This window comes from Arvicanthis niloticus, chromosome 5 (genome assembly GCF_011762505.2).
Source record: "Arvicanthis niloticus isolate mArvNil1 chromosome 5, mArvNil1.pat.X, whole genome shotgun sequence".
Classification (NCBI taxonomy): domain Eukaryota; kingdom Metazoa; phylum Chordata; class Mammalia; order Rodentia; family Muridae; genus Arvicanthis; species Arvicanthis niloticus.
In genome coordinates this window covers 59,991,024-60,014,504 of record NC_047662.1, presented here as the reverse complement: position 1 = coordinate 60,014,504, position 23,481 = coordinate 59,991,024, and the positions used below count along the sequence as shown (strand labels likewise).

Sequence of the window (23,481 nt, the reverse complement as noted above, 5' to 3'; positions counted from 1 at the left end):
GAACCAGATCTCAGAAGATGGAAAGATCTCCCATGCTCATGGATTGGAAGGATTAATATATTAAAAATGGCTATCTTGCTGAGAGCAATCTACAGATTTAATACAATCCCCATCAAAATTCCTACTCAATTCTTCACAGAGATAGAAAGAGCAATCCTCAAATTCATTTGGAATAACAAAAAACTTAGGATAGCTAAAACTATTCTCAACAATAAGACAACTTCTGGGGGAATCACTATCCCTGACTTCAAGCTGTACTATAAAGCAATAGTGATAAAAAAAAACAAAACAAAAAACAAACAAAAAAACCCCTGCATGGTATTGGAACAGAGACAGGCAGGAAGTTCAATGAAATAGGATTGAAGATCCAGAAGTGAACCCACACACCTATGGTCACTTGATGTTTGACAAAGGAGCTAAAACCATCCAGTGGAAAAAAGACAGCATTTTCAACAAATGGTGCTGGTTACACTGGAGGTCAGCATATAGAAGAATGCAAATTGATCCATACTTATCATCTTGTACGAAGCTCAAGTCCAAGTGGATAAAGCACCTTCACATAAAACCAGCTACACTGAAATTAGTAGAAGAGAAAATGGGGAAAAGCCTCGAACACATGGGCACAGGGGAAAGTTCCTTAACAGAACACCAATGGCTTATTCTCTAAGATCAAGAATTGACAAATGGGACCTCATAAAACTGCAAAGCTTCTGTAAAGCAAAGGACACTGTCAATATGACAAAGCAGCAATCAACAGATTGGGAAAAGATCTTTACCAATCCCACATCAGATAGAGGGTAATATCCAAGGTATACAAAGAACTAAAGAAATTAGCCTCTAGACAATCAAATAACCCTATTTAAAAATGAGGTAGAGAGCCAAACAAAGATTTCTCAACTGAGGAAGCTCAAATGGCTGAGAAGCACCTAAAAAGGTGTTCAGCATGAGGGAAATTTAATCAAAACAACACTGAGATTCCACCTCACAACAGTCAGAATGGCTATTGTTCAAAAACACTGGTGATAGCAGATGCCAGTGAGGATGTGTAGAAAGAGGAACACTCCTCCATTTTTGGTGGGATTGTAAGCTGGTACAACCACAATGGAAAGCAGTCTGGTAGTTCCTCAGAAAATTGAACATAGCATTACCTGAGGACTCATCTATACCACTCCTGGGCATATACCCAAAAGATGTTTCAACATACTGTCAGAAGCCAGGACCCTTGCCTCTTACCCTCACTCCCTACTTCTCCCCACCTGCACAATATCCCCTGCAGCTTCATCCTGCCTGGCAACCACAAGGTCTGGTTTGGCAGCTGCAGATAGATTCAAAGCAGTGTCCCGTGTCTTCTGAGAAAAGCATAGATTCAAAGCAGTGTACCGTATCTTCTGAGCAAAGCAGGTAGACCACAAAATGTTTCAGGGCACAGGCCAAGAAGATTCTGTATTCTTCCACCACCTGGCCCCTCTCACCCCCTCTCCTTGTAAAGCATACTATAAAAAGGCGCTTCGCACTCAAATACATGGCTCTTGACAAGCAATTGCTTCCTTGAGTCCTTTTTCTCTCTCGCCCATTCTTTTTTCAGGTTGTGGTCCTCCTCGTCCCCACGAATTACTAGGACCCGTGGGTTGGGTCAGGTGGTGTCCAACGTAGGGCTCGAGGCACAGACCCCTCTGGAAGGACCCTCATTGAGACATGCGCAGGACATCAAGACTGAGTGAGACAGCGATCGTCACCCATGACCTGTCGTCCTCGGGTAAGTTTCATTTTCATTCCCTCCCATAAGAATGGGTCATTCTCTGTCGAAGGAGGCTTCCTTCATAAAGGACCCCAAACATGCACTCAGAGAGAGAGGAATAAGGGTTAAGAAAAAGGATCTCATAAGGTTTTTTTTTGTGTTTATTGATGAGAAGTGTCCTTGGTTTATGATTGATGGTCCTACCATCCATCCCAAGAAGTGGCAGAAGGTAGGTCGTGAATTAAATGAGAAAATCAAAAGTGAAGACGATGCTACTGTTACCACAACATTTTTTTCTTTTGGGGGTATTATTAGGGACATTATTGAGGATGCAGACAAAGATACAGGGAAACGACACCTTTGTCTGTTGCTGAATACCATTTGTCACTGTCTTGGCCTAATTCTGCCTGCCCATCTCATCAACCCTCTTGGCCTCTGTCTCAAGCCTCTGTTTCTTTCACTCTTATAGACATTCCTCCTGATCAGGTCACCCCTCCTTCTGATTTGCCTCGCCTCTATCCAGATTTCTCAGCCTCCACATTACGATTCTTCAGCCATTTCTGACCCTCAGTCTCCCTCCTCTACTCACTTTTGCAACCCTGTCCTTAAAAAGACTGCTTCCCTCTGTCCCCCCTGCCTTGCTGCTAAGAGCCATTCCTCCTCTCCTCTGCCACTCTCTCAGCCAATAGTTTCGGCTGGGCTCCCCAGGCAGTCGCAGCAGCAGCAGCAGCCGCCACCGCCACCACTCAAGGTTCAGACAGTTTTGGCTGCTCTCCCCGACCCAGAGCCTTTGGATCCCGGTGACACCGCCACCTTTGAAGATGAAGCTGCCCACTATCATAATCCTGACTGGTTTTTTTTTTTTTTTTTTTTTTTTTTTTTTTTTTTTTTTTTTTTTTTTTTTTTTTTCCGGTGCCTTCTGCTCCCCTTCCCACACTCGCCTTTCTGACCTTCCCTGCCACTTTGCCTAACTCTCTTCTCAAGTTCATGAGCTGACAGACATTCTCCACCTCCAAAAACAGGTTTCCAGTCTTTCAGTCCTTTGCTCTTCCTCCGCCCCTTCTCAAGATTCCCTCTGCCTAGCCTTTCCTGTCACTCAATTGCAGGTCCCTCCATCTCAGACACCCGCGGCTTCTGATTCCGAGTCTTGGCAGACTCCGCCACCTCCCCCCCCCCCCCATCTTGGTCCAGTGCTCGGCGCCTCCCCTCCTCTGTGCCTGCCATGCCTGCTTCCTCTACTCTCCTCTCACAAGCCCTGCCGAACACCCACCCCCAGCCCGAGACTAAGGCCGATACCTCTGAGGACAAGCCCAATTCTGAAACTGAAAATGAAAGCGATAATGAGGACTCTACAAGTGACCCCACAGTCTTCAAAATACTCCATTTTAAACATCTTGAAAAGTTAAATTCAGCCATTAGAAACTATGGCCCCAATGCTCCTTTTACTCTTTCCCTCCTTGAGAGTCTTGGTTGAGGTGGATATCTAACTCCCAATGAATGGCTCACCGTTGCCAAGTCCGTCCTGACTCGGGGACAGTTCCTTTCTTGACAGGCCGATTGGGCTGATTGCTGCAGGTCTCAGGCCCAAGCCAATCTCTCGAGCACACGCTCACCCTCCAACAAATGGACACTTGATAAACTCCTAGGTCAAGGGAAATATGCCTCTAACCAAATACAACAAAAATTTTCCCTGGGTCTCTTAGCTCAGTCCTCTTCAGCAGCCATGAGCACCTGGAGAGCCATTCCCATGAAAGGCTCTGTTCTTTCTCCCTTGACTAAGATCACTCAGGGCAATCAAGAAGAGTTTTCAGAGTTTGTTGCTTACCTCCTGGAGGCAGCTGAAAGGTCCTTGGGACCTGGCCAGGGAGAGAATAAACTTTTCCAACAGCTTGCTTATGAGAATGCTAATTCTACGTATAGTGTTGAGAACCGCACTAGCCCCTGTTCAGGCACCAAAAATGTTGGGGCCTAGGCTGCCCCACTTTGGGCAGCCTAAAATGTCGTGGCCCGAGCAAAATGTTGAGGCCCGGGCTGCCCCGAGTTTGGTGGCCACTGTATCCGGGCCCAAGCTGCAGCTCTGGTCCAAGGGTCGGGGTTCAGCAAGAGAGAGAGTGAGGACAGACTTGAAGAATGGAGACCAGACAGAGTGTATTTCAATCCCATTTATATTCTTCAGTCTCTCTTCTTCTCCCCAAGTCCCAAGTCTTGAGTTCCTAGTCCCTAGTTCCTAGTCCCTAGTGCCTCATTGACAGGGCCACCCTAGGGTCTCCATCCAGCCTGGTGACCTTGGCCCTACCCTCTGATCCTATACAGCAAGCACAAAAGGCCCACCAACTACATCATCTAAACACCCAGACCCTCCGACAGATGTTCTCTATTACCAGGGAACAGGCACGCCAGATAGTGCGCCAGTGTCAGGGATGTTTCACTCTCCTACCCAAGCTACATCTGGGGGTGAACCCTCGTGGCCTCACCCCAGGAGAAATATGGCAAATGGATGTTACTCACTTTGCTCATTTTGGCAAGCTCAAGTATATACATGTTTCTATTGATACCTTCAGTGGTTTTCTCTGCGCCTCACTTCAATCTGGAGAAGCTACCAAAAATGTTGTTAATCATGTGATTTCTTGCCTTGCCTTTATGCCCATACCTAAGATACTCAAGACTGACAACAGCCCTGGATATAGCAGTGCCTCCTTCAAACAGTTTTGTGCCCAGCTTAACATTAAACATGTTACTGGTATCCCATATAACCCCCAAGGACAGGGCATTGTAGAAAGGGCACTTCAGACCTTAAAGAACATGCTCTTAAAATTATAACATTCAGGGGGCATTTTATACCCCCAAAAAGGAAATCATAAAACCTTGTTAAATCATGTACTATTCCTTCCCAATTTTTTGACCCTTGATGAAAGAGGAAAGTCTGCAGCAGACAGATTCTGGCACCCTACTACAGCAGACTCCTATGCCAAAGCCATGTGGAAAGATCCATTGACACACAAATGGAATGGTCTAGACCCAGTCCTTATCTGGGGGAAAGGACACTCATGCATATATGATTCCAAGGAACAAAATGCCAGATGGCTACCAGAAAGACTGGTGAAATTGGCTAACTCCATCCCAGGGATACCCCCTGAGAATGGTTCTTAACTGTGCTTCCTTTCAGAAAAATGCATCCATTCACCTTGCTCCTCCTGTTCACACTCCAGATTTACCCAACTGAAGCTGGTCGAAGTTCATTACCATCAACTGAAGACTAAAGAAGATCCGGAAGTGATTCTGTCAGAGACTGGCGCAGCTGCCAGCCCCCCTGCCTCCCTCTACAGCCGACCCCTAGACTTCCATGCCCTCAAGAAGGATTCCTGGTATGCCTGGCTCTGCCCTTGTTTCTCTCGCTAGGGAGCCTGGCCTCTTGATCACCCCGACAAAAATTGGCCCTTTGCTAAACTAAGGCCTGCCCTTGATGTGGCCCTCTAATATCGGGGAGTCTTCCTTTATGACAATATTACACCCCAAACTGACAAATGGCTGGTAACCTGGACATTCACAAAGGGATTAGGATGGCTGTGAGTTAGCCCGATGACAGGATTATTGTAGGTCCACTTCCCAGGGGCCCACCCAATGCAGCCGGAAAGGAGTGTGTGGTGCTGGGAGTGGGTGCAGCCTACATAGCCTAAGACAGGGCCCTCACCCTTCTTTCACCCACCTCAGGGTCCCTTGACGTTGCCCATCGTCTACAGCCTAAAGCCTTTGACCATCAACATGACTCTTCTCACATCAATATCTTGGGGTTATGAACTTGTCCAAGACCCCCCTCCCCATAATTAGACCTCCAAATTCTAAAATTCACATAGTTGGGGTTGATCACAAGACACCCTGTCCATCTAAACAGAGAAGGGGGAGATGTCAGAAGCCAAGTGTTGAGAACCACACTAGCCCACATTTGGGTGCCAAAAATGTTGCGGCCCTCTCCACTCCATGCTTGGGGGCCACTGTTTCCCAGCCCAAGCTGCTGCTCTGGTCCACAGGTCGGGGTTCAGCAAGAGAGAGAGTCAGGACGAACTCGAAGAATGGAGACCAGACAGAGTGTGATTCAATCCCATTTATTCTTCAGTCTCTCTTCCTAGTCCAAGTCCCAAGTCTTGAGTTCCTAGTTCCTAGTTCTACTCCTTCTTGTTCTCTCCCGAGTGTCTAATGTCTACTCCTATTCCTAGTGTCTGAATCTCTGTTACTCCAAATGGTTCTCTTTGTTGTACTCTCTAAAGTGTCTGATTCTCTGGTCTTTTATATGTCTCAAATCTAAGCCATGCCTTTTGGTCACACCTTTAATCATGCCCTTAGGTCTTGTCTCTAGATCTGATCTCTAAATCACACTTTTTAAGTTACACACCTTTAATCTCAAACACCCAAGGAAAGTCCTGGGTATCTAAAGCAAGATGTTATCAGACTGTGCTCAGCTGCTGTAGGCTAGTGTAATCCAAGTCTCATGTCAGGGTATATGGCTCAAGATGGCTGCAAAGCTGATAGCCATTTTCTGCTAAAAGTCAGCTCCCAACAGCCAGGACCCTCGCCTCTTACCCTCACGCCCTACTTCTCCTCACCTGCACAATGTCCCTTGCAGCTTCATCCTGCCTGGCAACCACAAGGTTCGGTTTGGCAGCTACAGATAGATTCAAAGCAGTGTCCCGTGTCTTCTGAGAAAAGCATAGATTCAAAGCAGTGTGCCGTATCTTCTGAGCAAAGCAGGTAGACCACAAAATGTTTCAGGGCACAGGCCAAGAAGATTCTGTATTCTTCCACCACCTGGCCCCTCTCACCCCCTCCCCTTGTAAAGCATACTATAAAAAAGCACTTCTCGCTCAAATACATGGCTCTTGACAAGCAATTGCTTCCTTGAGTCCTTTCTCTCTCTCGACCCCATGAATTACTAGGACCCGTGGGTCGGGTCAACATACAACAGAGACACATGCTCCACTATGATTATAGCAGCCTTATTTATAATAGCCAGAAGCTAGAAAGAACCCAGATGTTCTTCAACAGAGGAATGGATACAGAAAATATGGTACATTTACACAATAAAGTACTACATAGCTATTAAAAACTTCATGAAATTCTTAGGCAAATGGATAGAACTGGAAAATATCATCCTGAGTGAGGTAACACAATCACAAAAGAACACACATGCTATGAACTCACTGATAAGTGGATATTAGCCAAAAATTTCACAATACCTAAGATACAATGCATATGCCACATGAAGCTCAATAAGAAGAAGGAAGATCAAAGTGTGGGTGCTTTGATCCTTCTTAGCAGGAGTATCAAAATATTCAACCAGTGCTCCCAGGTTCTAAACCTCCAGCCTGAGAACACAAAGGGAGGGACTCATGGCTCCAATTCTATAGGGTGGCCTTGTCAGGAATCAGTGGAAGTAGAGGGCTTTGGTATCTGAAAGTTTGGATTCTCTAGTATTGGGGAATTCAAGAGTAGGGTGGTGGAAATAGGTGGATGGTGGGGGCACACCCTCATGGAAGTAGGAGGAGGGGGGATGGGATAAGGGGTTTTGGGGGAGAATGGGAGAGGGGATAACATTGAAAGGCAAATAAATAAAATATCCAACAAATAAATAGATAATGAATAGGCCTGGCAATTGGAGTCGAGCATTCGAGACATTTTGTCAACAATTCATTAAGGGGGGTTCGTATAATCCTCAAGGAGAAGGTATTGTGGAACTTTAAAAAGATTGATGAGACATACTGTTGCTGAGACAAAGAATGATGCCGACCTGTGAACTTGCTGAGTGCCCTGACCAGGGTGACTGGGGAGCTGTATTGGACATATGTTTCTGAAACACATTTGCTTGACTATATCCCAGATGGAACAAGCTGCCTTGCCTCAAGTTTTTATACCTTGTAGGATAGAGAATCAAAAAGAGAAATTACAATGTCTCTTGTATTCTTCTTAATGGTGGCCAGCAATTAGGACTCAATAATGTACTGGTTTAGAAATTAATCCAATATTGGAAATAACAATCCAGTTTTGGAAGACTAGATCTGGTCTTTGTCAGAGACACATTTGCAAGTTAGCTGTAGCTCACTATGACTGTTACAATAGTAATAGATAAAGTTGGTACAGGATCTGTATTTCAAACAAAGGTTAGTGCCTGTTTTAAGGCTCTTTAAATTGTCAAGCTAAAATTGGTTTTGTCTCCCCTACAGTATTTATTGTAAGTTGCATTGACTGCATAATTTCCAATTGTGTTAGTGTGTTGAAAGCTGGCATGTCTGTTATGGGGTTCTATCAACCAGCTTTCGTCTTACTGCCCTGAGTATTAGAAAACATTGATTCTCTGAACAAAAACTTGAAAGTGCTGGAAGAAGTGTGTTAGGCTATAAGTAGAAGCAAGAGGGTAGCAGGCTTGATTATTGCTGGTATAACATCTTTAATTCCATTAATTGCTAACACCACTGCTTCTGCAGTAGCACTGACACAAGGAGTTAAGACAACTATTTTTGTTAACCATCTAGCAAAAAATGTTACTAATGCATTGAGTATACAAAAGGATTTATATAATTATCTGGAACAATGACTAATGCTCTATAACCCATTCAAATTATCTGAAGGAGGTAGAGGGTTCAAAAGTTAGGAGCCATCCAAATGTCATGACAAATATCATTAGAGTAGTGTTACTTTTGAAATTTACAATGATTGTCATTATAACTAGAAAAAAGTTTAAAGACACCTGTAGGATATTTGGCATAATCCTAATACCTCTCTGGGTGTGTTAACTTTGCATAGTGAAATTCTGAATTTAAGGAATGCTGCTCTGTTGTGCTTTGGTGCTGCAGATAATGCCAATAAAACTATTCATGGCCTGAGGTCAGTATTTCCATTTTGGTCAAACCTCAGGAATGGCATATATAGTTTGATCTTGTTCTGAAAATACTTTTATTCCTGCCCATCATGTTAAAGCTTATCTTTAACAACATCAACATGTTGGCAGCCAAAGTACATGGCTTGAACCTGAAAATGAACCCCCAGACATAGTTATTAAATTAACAGGCTGGCAAGCCAAGGATGGGTAAAATTCTGCACAGGGCCTTAGTAACCTAAGACATAAGTGCATTGCCTTTGATAATGCATATTCCATGATGGGTAAGGAAGGAATTCTTGTCAGAATGACCTAAGACAGGCTCAGTCTTGTTAATGAAATAAAAAAGGGGGAGAGGTGGAAACCTTTCGGCCTGCTTGGTAAGAAGCTAACATGGGCCAAGGACAAGGAAATGAGCTAGTTGGCAGAAATATGACATGATATGTATTCCATATATATGATTTTAATATAATGTACACATAGCTCTCATATGAGCTCAGGAGTTATTTTAATATGAGCCACTTGGTAGATAAAGAGTGAGGTAGGTGGCATTACTGTATTGACAGGAGAGGAATTAATGCCAAATTTATAGCTTTGTTAATGACACTATTTTTGTACCTTACAAAGAATTACAAATATTAAATCCTGTAAATAAAACTGACTTATTAATTTTCTAATTTTAACTGACATTTATTAATTTATTAATTTTGGGGAAATGAAAGATATTACTAAAGATTTTACAAGTATTAAATAAATAATTCATTATTATTTTTTAATTTAAGAATTGATAAAGTTTAGCTTTCTCATTTGAAATAGATAGGACAAGGAATATGACATTGGCCAAGGACAAGGAAGTAGCCTTCAGGCAGGAATCTGACATTAGGCTAGAAAGTGAAGTAATTTCAGGTAGGAACCTAAATATTAACATAGTGTTAACATAATTGGGTATAATGCCTTGCTTTTTCTTTGACTAATTGTGTTTATCATCTTGCTTGTTCCTTGACTATTTGCATCTATTATATTGCTAGACCCTCAACCTAGAACTGACCTTAATAAATGCATGTAATCAAAATGGTATAAAAGCATAAACGAAGAGGGGGTATATGATAGGGGGTTCTAGGGAAGGGTAATGGGGAAAAGGGAAGACAACTGTATTGTAAATAAATAAAATATCCAGTAAAAAAAAAGAGAGAAAGTTACATGCTTCAGGTGTTTTCAAATTTTACTCATTAAAGGCTAATTTAATTATTTTAAACAAAAAAGAAGGAAAAATAAATAAAAAAATAAGGTTGCTATGAGCATAGCAGAGGATATGTCTTTGCTATATGTTGGAGCATCTTCTGGGTATACTCCCAGGAGTATTATAGCTGGATCCTCAGGTAATGAATGCTATGTCCAATTTTCTGAGGAACTGCCAGACTGTTTTCCAGAGTGGTTGTACCAGCTTGCAATCTCACTAACAATAGAGGATAGTTTTTCTTCTCTACATCCTTGCCAGCATCTGCTACCACCTGAGTTTTTGATCTTAGCCATTCTGACTGGGGTGGGAGGAGCATATTTTCTAACTCCTGCAAGCAGCAGCTTTGGCCCTGTGGCTCTGGCTTTAAAGTCAAGAACAGAAAGGAGTACTGGAACATTTGATGCTGGTTAGCAAAAGCTAAGAAATTAGAGGTGATTAAGAAGAGACCAGCAGAGAGCATCTGCCTCTGTATATGTCAGGTAACCATTGAACTAATCATTGGGTTCCCAATGGAGAAGTTAGAGAGAAGACTGAAGGAGCTGAAGGGGTTTGTGGCCCCATGGGGAGAGCAACAATATAAACCAACTAGAGCTCCCAGGCTCCAACCTACCAGCCTGGGAGCACATAGGTTGGGAGTAGTGGATTCAGTTGTATGTGTAGGGGAGGATGGACTTGTTGGGTATAGGTAGGAGAGGAGATCCTTGCTCCTATGAAGTCTGGACACCCAGTGTTGGGAAATTCAAGGGTGGGGAGGGGGGAGTGGGGTGGTGGATGGGGGCACATCCTCATAGAAACAGGAGGAAGGGGGCTGGGAGAGGGAGTTCCTGGGAAGGGGGGAAATGGGGGAAGGGGATAACACCTGAAATGTAAGTAAAATATCCAATAATAAAAAAAAAAAAATCTTCCCCTTTTTATATTGCATTGTCTCTAGCTTTCTGTTTTCCAACTCCTTCACTGTCTAAGATTGGCTGTCCTGGATCTTCCTCTGTAGATTGATCTTGAACTCAGAGATCTGCAGGCCTCTCTTCTGGATTAATTAAACCAACACACCTGGATTTAAGCTTATCTTCACCTACAACTTGCTCTGTCCCAAGCTGGCCTTGAGCTCAGAGATCTGCTTGGTTTTATCTTCTGGGATTAAAGGTGTGTACCACTAATCCTGGATCTAGCTTTTGCTGAGTAGGATCTTGCCCTAAAGTCCCACTCCCTTAATCTGCTATCTCCTAGGATTCAGCTCCATTTCACTTCCTGATTTCCCTTTAATACTGGAAACATGTATTTTATAGCTTTTCTTTCTAAGCTTGCTATGCTTATTCAAAATGCTCTTCATGAGACTTAACTAGAGAAAAATATCTCTACTGGGCTTTATTGAGACTGTTTGTCAATGCAATTAATTTGAGCTTCTTCACCTTAGTCTCAGACAGACTCTTTAGTTAAGGGCGAAAAGCAGCCCTATTCTTCACCAAATTACTACAGAAACAGTATCTAGGCCACATACTGAAGTTCTCCATGGAACACCCAGGCCAGGTTTGCACAGTTCAAATCATTCACAGAAACATAGTCTTGCATATTCCTACTCATTAATCCCCACTTAAAACATTCCATGGCTTTCCAAATCCAAAGTCCCTAAATCTACATTCTTCTAAGCAAAAGCATGGTCAGGCCTGTCACAACCATACCCTACTCCTGGTACCAATTCTGTCTTACAATTCTGTTTTTACTGCTGTGAACAGACACCATGACCATGTCAATTCTCTACCTCTTGATCCAAAGACTCCAGGAGAGGGCTCTCATTCCACATTGGATGGATCCAGAGCATTGGAGCATCAAAGCCCATTCCTATAGTGGCATACTTACTCATACTTATTCTTACTCTTGTAGACCACATGGAACCGTTGCTGGATTAGAGTTATCACAATCTGTAAGCCATTATAATAAATCATTGCCTTTATACATATATAGAAAGACTCACTGTATAAGTTCTGCTCCTCTAGAGAATCCTGATGAATACAGGGGGTAAGAAAAGGAAAGAGATCATTAGCAAGTAGACTTGAGCATACTGTGGTATGCACCCATCTGAACGTTATCTTCCGAAATAAATATAAGATGCACTGGATTGTACTCTACTTTTAATATTTCTAGGGAATTAAAACCACAATTTCCTGAGGTCAAGCTTATAATGTGTACTCTTTGTTGTACACTTGAGAATATCTAGAAAGAACTAATATCTACACAAAAAGAACACACCTGTGAGATATTGTCTGATTCAATTTTCTTAATGACTGGCAGAAACAAGAGGCTAGAAGATATATACCTTTAATTCAGATCCTATGACAACACACCTATAATCCTTGACACGCCTTCTGCTGGGCCTGTATATAAGGCCATGGAAACAGGAAATTTTTGTATTCTTCGGCTTGTCCTCAGCTTGTTCACACATTTCCTCCTACACTGGCATTGGACCCAACTGTTTCCAGCCTATAGAGAAGACCAGCTGAGAACGATCTGTCTTGTGGGACTGAGAAACTACAGGACTATTGAACTTCTAATATTTAGCTAACTATTGTTGGATCATCAGGACTGCGACCTGTAAGTACTTCCAAAAATTCCCCTTTTGACATGTAGATACAAAAGAATTCATTCCATAATTTCTCTAAATATAGAAAACTAATTATTACAGGGGTATGTTGCCTTCAACAGAATTTAAGTGTCATCTTTAAATTTTGATTCTATAAATTTATTTAATAATTACAAATTTAACTTGTACTACAGGAATGGAGTGAAATGTTCATGAAAAAGCTGTGTTATACAAGTTGTATATGACTTTTCTTTAATTATTTGGACACAGCATTCCAAACCACAAGATTTAAATTTTCTCTATATTTGGGTGGACATATAGGAGATTGATTCAGGAGCTGTAGTGCCAGGGAAAAGCTAGAGGTCTCCCTTCCCCAAAACAAACAAACAGAAGCCAATCTGATGCAACTCTGGGAGTCATAAGCTTAATTACTGCTCCCCTCTGCATTGGTGGTCTTTCTACACAGGGTGGGTTTGTAGCTTGGGGGTGCAGGTTTGTTGGGGGAATAACCTGGAGGCACTGATCTTGTTGAGGATTAACCTAGAGACTGGAGCTAGGCTCAGGTTTTGTTGGAGGAAAACTTGGAAACTAATGCTAGGTACAAGCCTGTTAGTTTACCTGAATTCAAACATAGGTCAGGTTCTCTAAAATTGAGTCTGAACTTAAAAGATTTGACTTCTCAGAGCCACCCCATCTCATGTCCTTGGTAAGCTTAAAAAACCATAATCCTAAAGGGCCCAGCACTCCCTGGGAAGGGGGAAAGGAGCTGCACAACTCCAAGTCATCAACAATTACCACCATGCCTGGGTCCTATAGGAAAAAAACATTTGGAGAAGTTTTGGTGAAAACATTAGGAAAACAGGTGTCCATACAGCATTTTAAAATAGTTCCTTGTGGAGTTGATGGACATCATCTGTGGGCAACACATAGGGAGTTAGAGCTGTCGCACTGGGGTCAGAGGACATACTTTTGAATCCAAAAGAGCCATTCCCTAGTGGAGTCAAGTAGTCTGGCCAAGGAAGGGAGGGATTTCAAATATATGCCACTATTTGCGCAGAATAGAGGTGAATGGTTGGAACATGTAGCAAAGAACCCAGGTGCTGATAAAATCTAGAAATCCTGCCTTAAATGATTACACTGGGACTCAGCTCCTGAATGTAAACCCCTTAGTCTTTTTTTTTTCTTTTTTCTTTACTTTTTTTTTTTTTGTGTGTGTGTGTGTGTGGTTTTTTGAGACAGGGTTTCTCTGTGTAGCCCTGGAACTCACTCTCTAGACCAGGCTGGCCTTGAACTCAGAAATCCGCCTACCTCTGCCTCCCAAGTGCTGGGATTAAAGGCCTGAGCCACCACCACCCAGCTAAACCCCTTACTCTTAAAACTTGGATTCCCACTGAATTCTTGGGCCACAAAGTTGTTGTGGTTCTGCACCTTCAACTTTTATCTTTCAGAAAGATCATGGTAAATCCCACCATCTACTATGGTGACACTTAAGACACACACACACAAAGACCAGTTTTCACCTGTTTGGACTTACAGAAATGACTTCAAGGAATCCCTGGTTTCTTTGCCAGGTGATTCAATTAATTTATGGATGAATTTATTGTCTTTTCATTGATATTTTTTATTGTTTGTTAACAATTTTAAACATCAAAATATAAAGTAGTTAAAAACTGAGGAAAGTAGGGTGGTATCAATTAGAAAGCAGCCTGCAGCTGTGCTGTATGATAATACTAAGAAATGGAGACCTTGTCTGGCATCAATTGGAGGAGAGGCCCTGGTTCTGTGAAGGCTTGATGCCCCAATGTAGGGAAAAGCCAGGGAGGGGAGGCAGGAGTGGATGGCTGGGTGGGTGGGGGAACACCTTTATAGAAGCAGGGGGAGGGGGAACACCTTCAAAAAGCATAGTGAGATTCCTGGTAGGGGAACCAGGAAAGAGGATAACATTTGAAATGTAAATAAAGAAAATATCTAATAAAAATGTGTAAAAAAATAGAGACCTTGCGCAGTTTTCAGGCAAGGGTTTGTATTTTTGCACTCAAGAGTTAGGGACAAATAAATGGGGATTTGAAACCAGATTGAAGTTGAAAAAGCCTTTTGTAAAAATGAGTTGTCCTGTAACATCCAGAAAATTTTCATGGTGAGAGGAAGTTCCAGGGAGAGGAGACAGGCTGAATGTTGAGATGAACACCTGATAACTGTTTTAATAATTGATGCCTATGCAATAATACCTTCACAAAACACCAGAGTATACTTTTTGGAGAATTTTCTAATTGGTGAAAAAGCGGAAGCTGTTACTGGCACTAGCCAAGTTTTAATCTCTATTACAGGTTTTTGAATTAATTTCCAGAGTACATCAAAACTTCACACTTTTTTCAGTTATACATGTTGTGCCAAATGATGGTGATGAGGATGTGATTTCTCTTTTTGCTTTATTTTTTCTCTTATTTCTTCTTTCTTTATTAAATATTTACTTTCACTGTTCCCATTTTTTAAATTAAATTTTTAAGTTAATTTTTAATTGGATATTTTATATATTTCCACATCCCCCTGACACCCCCATCCCATCCAATCCTCCTCCATCTTTTATGACAAAGTGCCCCCACCAACCCACTCACTCCCACCTCCTTGCCCTCAAATTCGTCCACACTGGGGCATCCAGCCTACAAGGGACCAAGGACTTCCTCACCCACCTATGCCCAACAAGCCCATCCTCCTCTACATACACAACTGGAGCCATGGGTCTCTCCCTATGTGGTCCCAGGCTTGTGGTTTAGACCCTGGGAACTCTGTTTGGTTGGTGGTGTTGCTCTCCCCATGGGGTCACAAACCCCTTCAGCTCTTTCAGTCTTCTCTCTAACTTCTCCATTGGGAACCCCATGATCAGTTCCATGGTCCTCAAGTAATGCTATGTCCAATTTTCTGAGGAACCACCTAACTGGTTTTCAGAGTGGTTGTACCAGCTTGCAATCCCAGAAACAATGGAGGAGTGTTCCTCTTTCTCCACATCCTCGCCAGCATCTGCTATCACCTGGGTTTTTATATTAGCCATTCTGACTGGTGTAAGGTGCAATCTCAGGGTTGTTTTGATTTGCATTTCTCTGATGACTAAGGATGTTGAATTCTGTAGGTGCTTCTAGGCCATTTGAGTTTCCTCAGTTGAAAATTATTTAGCTCTGTACCCCATTTTTAATAGGGTTGTTGTCTGGAGTCTAATTTCTTGAGTTCTTTGTATATATTGGGTATTAGACCTCTATCGGATGTAGGATTGGTAATGATCTTTTCCCAATTTGTTTGTTGCTTTTTTGTCATACTGAGAGTGTCCTTTGCCTTACAGAAGCTTTGCAATTTTGATGTCCCATTTGTCAATTTTTGATCTTAGAGCATAAGCCATTGGTGTTCTGTTAAGAAACATTTCCCCTGTGCCCATGTGTTCAAAGTTCTTCATCTTCTCTTCTATAAGTTTCAGTGTATCTAGTTTTATGTGAAGGTCCTTTATCCACTTAGACTTGAGCTTTGTACAAGGAGATAAGAATGGATCAATTTGAATTCTATATGCTGACCTCCAGTGTAACCAGCACCATTTGTTGAAAATGCTGTCTTTTTTCCACTGGATGGTTTTAGCTTCTTTGTCAAAGATCAAGTGACCATAGGTTTTGGGGTTGATTTCTGGATCTTCAATACTATTCCATTGATCTTCCTGCCTGTCTCTTTTCCAATACCATGTAGTTTTTATCACTACTGCTCTGCAGTACAGTTTGAGGTCAGGAATGGTGATTTCCCCAGAAGTTCTTTTATTGTTGAGAATAGTTTTTGCTATCCTATGTTTTTTGAATTTGAGGATTGCTCTTTCTTTCTCTGTGAAGAACTGAGTTGGAATTTTGCTGGGGATTGCATTGAATCTGTAGATTGCTTTAGGCAAGATGGCCATTTTTTACTATATTAGTCATGTCAATCTATGAGCATGAAAGGACTTTCCATCTTCTGAGATCTTCGATTTCTATCTTCAGAGACTTGTCATATAAGTTCATGTCATACAGACCTTTCACTTGCTTGGTTAGATTCACACCAAAGTATTTTATATTATTTGTGACTATTTTGAAGGGTGAAATTTCTCTAATTTCTTTCTCAGCCTGTTTATCTTTTGAGTAGAGGAAGGCTACTGATTTGTTTTGATTTAATTTCATATCTAGCCACTTTGCTCAAGTTGTTTATCAGGTTTAGGAGTTCTCTGGTGGAAGTTTCGGTGATATTTTGACATCTTTCTTTCCAATTTGTATCCCTTTGATCTCCTTTTGTTGCCTGATCGCTCTGGCTAGGACTTCCAGTACTATATTGAATAGGTAGGGAGAGAGTGGGCAGCCTCTCTAGTCCCTGATTTTAATGGGATTGCTTCAAGTTTCACTTTATTTAGCTTGATGTTGGCTACAGGCTTGCTGTATATTGCTTTTACTATGTTTAGGTATGGGCCTTTTATTTCTGATCTTTCTAGGACTTTTACCATGAAGGTATGTTGAATATTGTCAAATGCTTTCTCAGCATTTAGTGAGATGATCATGTGTTTTTTTTTTTCTTTGAGTTTGTTTATATAGTAGATTATGTTGATGGATTTTCTGTATATTGAACCATCTCTGCATTCCTGGAATAAAGCCTGCTTGATCATGATGGACGATTGTTTTGATGTGTGCTTAGATTCAGTTTGTGAAAATTTTTATTGAGTATTTTTGCATCTATATTTATAAGGGACATTGGTCTGAAGTTCTCTTTTTTGTGTCTTTGTGTGGTTTAGATATGAGTGTAATTGTGGCTTCATAGAACGATTTGGGTAGTGTTCCTTCTGTTTCTATTTTGTGGACTAGTTTAAAGAGAATTGGTATTAGATCTTCCTTGAAGGTCTGATAGAATTCTGCACTAAAATCACCTGTTCATGGACTGTTTTTTTTTTTTTTTTTTTTTTTTTTTTTTTTTTTTTTTTTTTGGTGGGGATACTTTTAATGACTGCTGTTATTTGTTTAGGGGTTACGGGGACTGTTTTGATCATTTATCTGCTCCTGAGTTTACATTGGTAACTGGTATCTGTCTAGAAAATTGTTCATTTCATCCAGATTTTCCAATTTTGTTGAGTATAGCCTTTTGTAGTAAGATTTAATGATTTTTTTACAATTTCCCCAGTTTCTGTTGTTATGTCTCCCTTTACAGTTCTGATTTGAGTAGTTTAGACACTGTCTTTCTTTCATCTGGTTAGTCTGGCTAAGGGTTTATCTCTCTTGTTGATTTTCTCAAAGAACCAGCTCCTGATTTTGTTGATATTTTGTATAGTTCTTTTTGTTTCTACTTGGTTGGTTTCAGCCCTGTGTTTGATTATTACCTGTTGTCTACTCCTCTTGTATGTGTTTGCTTCTTTTTGTTCTAGAGCTTTCATGTGTGTTGTCAAGTTGCAAGTGTATGCCCTCTCCAGGTTTTTTTTATTTGGGGGGGGGGGCACTTAGAGCTATGAGTTTTAGTCTTAGCACTGCTTTCTTTTTGTCTCAGATTTTGGTATGAAGAGCCTTCATTTTTAATTTAATAAACTTCTAATATTTCTTTAATTTCTTTCTTTATGTATTTCCTGACCAAGTTATCATTGAGTAGAGTGATGTTCAGTTTCTACATGTATGTGGAATTTCCATTGTTTTTGTTATTTTTGAAGACCAGCCTTAGTCCTTGGTGATCTGATAGGATGCAAGGCATTATTTCAATATGTTTGTATCTGTTGAGTCCTGCTTAGTGACCAATTATATGGTTTATTTTGGAGAAGGTACCATGAGGTGCTGAGGAAAAGGTATATTCTTATGTTTTAGGATGAAATGTCTTATAGATGTCTGTTAAATCCATTTGGTTCATAACTTCTCTTAGTTTTACTGTGTCTCTGTTTAGTTTCTGTTTCCATGATTTTTTCATTGCTGAAACTGAGGTGTTGAAGTTCCCTACTATTATTGTGTGAGGGGCAATGTGTGCTTTGACCTTTAGTAAAGTTTTATGAATGTGGGTGCCCTTGCATTTGGAGCATGGATGTTCAGAATTGAGAGTTCAACTTGGTAGATTTTTCTCCTTGATGAGTATGAAGTGTCCTGCCTTATTTTATTATTATTTTTTGGTAACATTTGGTTGAAAGACAATTTTATTTGATATTAGAATGACTATCTTAGCTTGTTTCTTGGGACCATTCGCTTGGAAAATTGTTTTCCATCCTTTTACTCTGAGGTAGTGTCTGTCTTTGTCACTGAGGTGTGTTTCCTGTATGCAGCAAAATTCTGGGCTCTGTTTATCCAGTCTCTTAGTCTATGTCTCCTTATTGGGGAATTGAGTCCATTGATGTTGAGAGATATTAAGAAAAAGTGATTGTTGCTTCCTGTTATTTTTGTTATTAGAGGTAGAATTATCTTTGTGTAGCTATCTTCTTTTGGGTTTGTTGGAATATGACTTTCTTTCTTTTTCTAGGTTGTAGTTTCCCTCCTTGTTTTGGAGTTTTCCATCTATTATCTTTTGTAGGGCTGGTTTTGTCAAAGATATTGTGTAAATTTTGTTTTCTCATGGAATATCTTGTTTTCTCCATCTATAGTGATTGAGAGTTTTGCTGGGTATAGTAGTCTGGGCTGGCATTTTTGTTTTCTCAGGGTCTGTATGATATAAGTCCAGGATCTTCTGGCTTTATAGTCTCTGGTGAGAAGTCTCATGTAATTCTTAAGTCTGGCTTTATAAGTTACTTGACCTTTTTCCCTTACTGCTCTTAATATTTTTTCTTTGTTTTGTGTATTTGATATTTTGATTATTATGTGATGGGAACTCTATTTGGAGTTCTGTTAGCTTCTTGTATGTTTATGGACATCTCGTTCTTTAGGTTTGGGAAGTTTTCTTCTATAATTTTGTTGAACATATTTACTGGCCCTTTAATTTGGGAATCTTCACACTTGTCTATACTTATTATCCTTTGGTCTTCTCATTGTGCACTGGATTTGTTGGAACTTTTGGGTTAAGAGCTTTTTGCATTTTGCATTTTCTTTGACAATTTTGTCAATGTTTTCCATGGTATCTTCTGCACCTGTGATTCTCTCGTATGTCTATTGTATTCTGTTGGTCATGCTTGCATCTGTGACTCCTGATCTCTTTCCTAGGTTTTCTATCTCTAGGGTAGTCCTCCTTTTGAGATGTCTCTATTGTTTCTGCTTCCATTTTTAGATCCTGGATGGTTTTGTTGAAATCTTTAACCTGTTATGTTGTGTTTTCTTGAAATTATTTAAAGGATTTTTGTGTTTTCTCTTTAAGGGCATGTCTTTGTTTATCAGTGTTCTCCTGTATTTCTTTAAAGGAGTCATTTATGTCCTTCTTAAAGTCCTCTATCATCATCATGAGAAGTGATATTAAATGTAAATCTTGCTTTTCTGGTGTGATGGTGTGTCCAGGATTTGCTATGGTGGGAGTACTGGGTTCTGATGATGCTAGGTAACCTTGTTTGCTGATGTTTATGTTCTTAAACTTGCCTTTCACCATCTGGTTATCACTAGTGCTACCTGCACTTACTGTCTCTGACTGGAGCCCATCTTTCTTGTTATCTTGCCTGTGTCAGAACTCCTCAAAGTCCAGCTGTCTTTGTGATCCTGAGTTCCTGGGTGGAAGAGCTCCTAGGACTTAGGCTGCCTCTGGGATACTGAAATCCTCTAATCCTGGCTGGGTTAAAGCTCCTGAGATTTCAGCTTCCTCAGCTGCTCTGAGTGCAGCCGATTCTCAGCTCCTCTTTGTACAGGGGTTCCTGTAGATGGGTCAGGGTATAGTATGTTCAGAGGACCAGACCAGCAGAAGTCTGCCCCAGCAGAAAGGCCACTGTTCCAATTTTTAAAACTTAATGTTAAATTTTTTTTCTCACTTAGTCCATCCTTACCACCAGCTGGATCTCTTCAGGTTTCATGAGCTGTGTGCATATAGTCCTAGACAATGGGGTCCTATTGTCGGTAAGCTGAGAGTGAACCTCTTTATTAGCATTAGTCTATGTTATTTAAGAAACTTGATGGGACCCCATAGCACAGGACACAATAGTACAGCAGAGTACTTCCCCAGGGAGACATGCCTGGCTGCAAAAAATGGCCATACCATATTCTGTATCCACCAGTACTAAAGATTACACTCATGTAATCTCTAAGTCTCTAGTGCAAGAGGTTTCAACAACACCATACAATTGTCTCTTCATTCACTCTCTCCATTCAACACTAGCCCACCTGAACTCTACTGCTTCTGTCCAAACCCACCAACATCCCATCAACAAGTCCTATTCCACAATCTCTTCCAAGATGGATGAATGAAACCTTATAGGTTTACATTGCCTATTAAGTACATCTTAGGCTAATTAACACCCAAAGGACCTAAGAAGCTAGGTAAATGGGAGCACCTGAGTCCTAAGAGCCAGGGATTAGATGTTTAAGCAAGTCTTCTAGGTATGCGGCTCTACCCACTGAAATGTATGTTCTACCAATCATTGACTCAGACGCTCTTACCACATCAGACTGAGCTGTATAAAAGGATACCTCAGAGCTATGGAGCTAAGTATTGCTTGCCCATTCCACCTTCATCAGAGCCAATGAACGTGTGAAACCCTAGCCTCCAGCAGTCTGCCTGCTCCTGTTTACCACCTAACTTCTATCTGTCTCCTGAATGTGAGTATTCTCAAGTACATTGAGCTCTCAACTGAATATCTAGTTCATCCAGATGTTCTTTCTCTCAACAGTTGTGGACCTTGAAGAGTTCACAGGCCTCCTGTGAAGCCTATATCAACATGGCAGAAAACACAGGTGCTTCCTGGCCAAGAGTCTATAATACTCAGCCTTCCCCTGTGGAGTCCAGCCAGGTTGTTTCAGGTCACAGCTCAGAGATGCCTACCTGGAAACAAACAGTGATGACATCTGCATCCTGTAGCACACAGGAGACCACCTGTACACAGAACTCAACAGCACACCCAGGACAAGCTATTGAATTCCATATTGGAGAGCCAAGTGAGACCTCTTCTTTGAACCAGCAAGTTTTGTTTGATGAGCAGAATAAATCCCCTGCAGGCCTTCAGCTCATGCAGCTCAACAGCACCCCCAAGACTTGCCTTCCTCATCCCCAGAAGACATTAGTACTTGACACCAAGGATTCTCTCTACAATGAAGACTACTGGATGAGGACACTGAGCCCTGACAAGACTTTCTTGATCCAAAATACAGGCATGTGTGAGAGTCAGATGATTACCTCTGGTAATATTGCTCTCTCTGGAAGCCATGCAAGCCATGATCCAAATGTGGATGACTTCCTTCCTTCTGTAAATGACCAGACCCTCAGTGGTGACCTTGAGATGACTTTCAATGATGACCAGACAGCCTACTACAGTCAGCTGACAACCAAGAATGAAGGGCATCTGACTCTCTATGGGAATCAGATGACAACACCTAGTTATAGCCAGGCCCTTCATCCCAATCAAATCCTTACCTCCTTTTCTGAACTGAATCTTTTGGGGCATTCGAAGAGGAACCAAGTAGCTGATAACAGATCCTATGGAGATCAGATGATAACTCCCAATGGATACCAAGTTTTCTCTGAGCCTCAGAAGAGAGATAACTGTGACCAGATAAAGCAAGGCTATCAGATGACATCCTTCAGTGAGTACTCCCTCTCTTGGTATCAGACATCAGGCTATAGATGTGACCAGAATTTGATTGAGAATCACCAGATGACAAGTCCAATTGGTGTTCAGCCTCTCTATGACTTTCAAATACCAACCTCCTGTTTTGACACAACTCTTCATGGGACTAATAGGACAATATCCAGTGCAGAAGACAACCTGGATTGTTATCCAGAGACAAGTAGTCCCAGTTCTGAAGAGTCATTTTACTTGGGTCAGATGAGGACCTCTGATCAGAATATCTATCCAAGTCAGGATGGAACACCCAATATTGAAGAAAGCCTTGATCCTCAGGTGACTTCACTTAGCAACCAAGCCCCATATGTGAGTGAATACTTATATCCTTCAAGTTCCCCTGTGATACAAAGACAACCTCAGGAAAGCTCTTCATCTTCTGGTTTGATCCAGGAACAACATCCAGAGATGAACTTAGACCTCAAGAACCAGAGCCCTGTGTCCCAGAAGACACCTCATACTTTGAATCGCTACTACTGTACTTATGAGAATTGTAATAAATCTTACAAAAATTTGTATCACCTCAAAGACCACATGAAGAAACACAATGGCAAGAAGCCTTTTGCATGCGATGTGCCTGGATGCTCATGGACATTCTACCGGCATTGTGATCTCAAGAGACACAAACTAAAGCACAGTGGGGTGAGGCACTACCCATGTTCCATGTGCAACAAAAGCTTTTCCAGATTGGAGTACCTCAAACAGCATGTAAAGTGCCATGTTCCATCATCACTTACCACTGCAACCTAACTGTCCACAAATAACTTCCCAACACAACTTCATTGTTTTCTACCTGTTCTCATCAGAGGAGGTTTACAGATAGCCTCTAAATCCAGGGATAATGTCATCCCTAGGGGACAAGGACCATCTAATGTCTTTTGCCATAGAAACTGCCACACAGTCCTAAAGTATTTCTCACCTATGTGCAGTGGTTCCTCTTATTACCTGGCATCTATGTCACAGCCCCCAAAAATGACAGAGACCCTGACCCTTCACCCATTTTTTTCTTTTCTTCTCTTCCTCACTTTCCCTCCACTCCCACAATTCAATAAAAAAACACCTCTTCCCATGGTATTGTGTTGTCATGGTGTGAGCTGTCTGGAAAAGAGCCATCTTCCAACTAACACTACCTACAACTGTGTCAACAACAAGTAGATTTTTATGTTGTTTGTATATGGCAAAAAAACCAAAACAAAGAAACAAATAGAGTAAGAAACTGAAACATGTCTGCTCCCATGAGGACATCATATCCTGAACCCTACTAGAGCAGCAGAATTTCAGGATCCCAAAGGCAGCCTGAGTCCCAGGAGATCTTACACCCAGGAGCTCAGGCATGAGTGGGAGAGGAGATTCT

At 41.4% G+C, this 23,481-nt stretch overlaps 1 protein-coding gene across 1 annotated transcript; it reads left to right on the top strand.

Annotated features, from left to right (window-relative positions):
- Positions 1 to 1,695: 1,695 nt before the first annotated feature.
- On the top strand, positions 1,696 to 22,877 carry LOC117708730 (uncharacterized). Its single transcript, XM_034502595.3, has 5 exons — positions 1,696 to 1,756; positions 2,428 to 2,538; positions 4,905 to 5,011; positions 20,329 to 20,409; positions 21,180 to 22,877. The coding sequence occupies exons 1-5, from the start codon at positions 1,696 to 1,698 to the stop codon at positions 22,875 to 22,877; spliced, it is 2,058 nt and encodes a 685-aa protein (XP_034358486.3).
- The last annotated feature ends 604 nt before the right edge of the window (positions 22,878 to 23,481 follow it).

Coding starts and splice junctions, on each gene's coding strand:
- LOC117708730 (XM_034502595.3), top strand. CDS start 1,696: ATGCGCAGGACATCAAGACTGAGTGAGACAGCGATCGTCACCCATGAC. Junction 5,012..20,328: donor AGACTAAAGAAGATCCGGAA/GTGATTCTGTCA, acceptor TTTCTCACTTAG/TCCATCCTTACCACCAGCTG. Junction 20,410..21,179: donor ACAATGGGGTCCTATTGTCG/GTAAGCTGAGAG, acceptor TTCTCTCAACAG/TTGTGGACCTTGAAGAGTTC.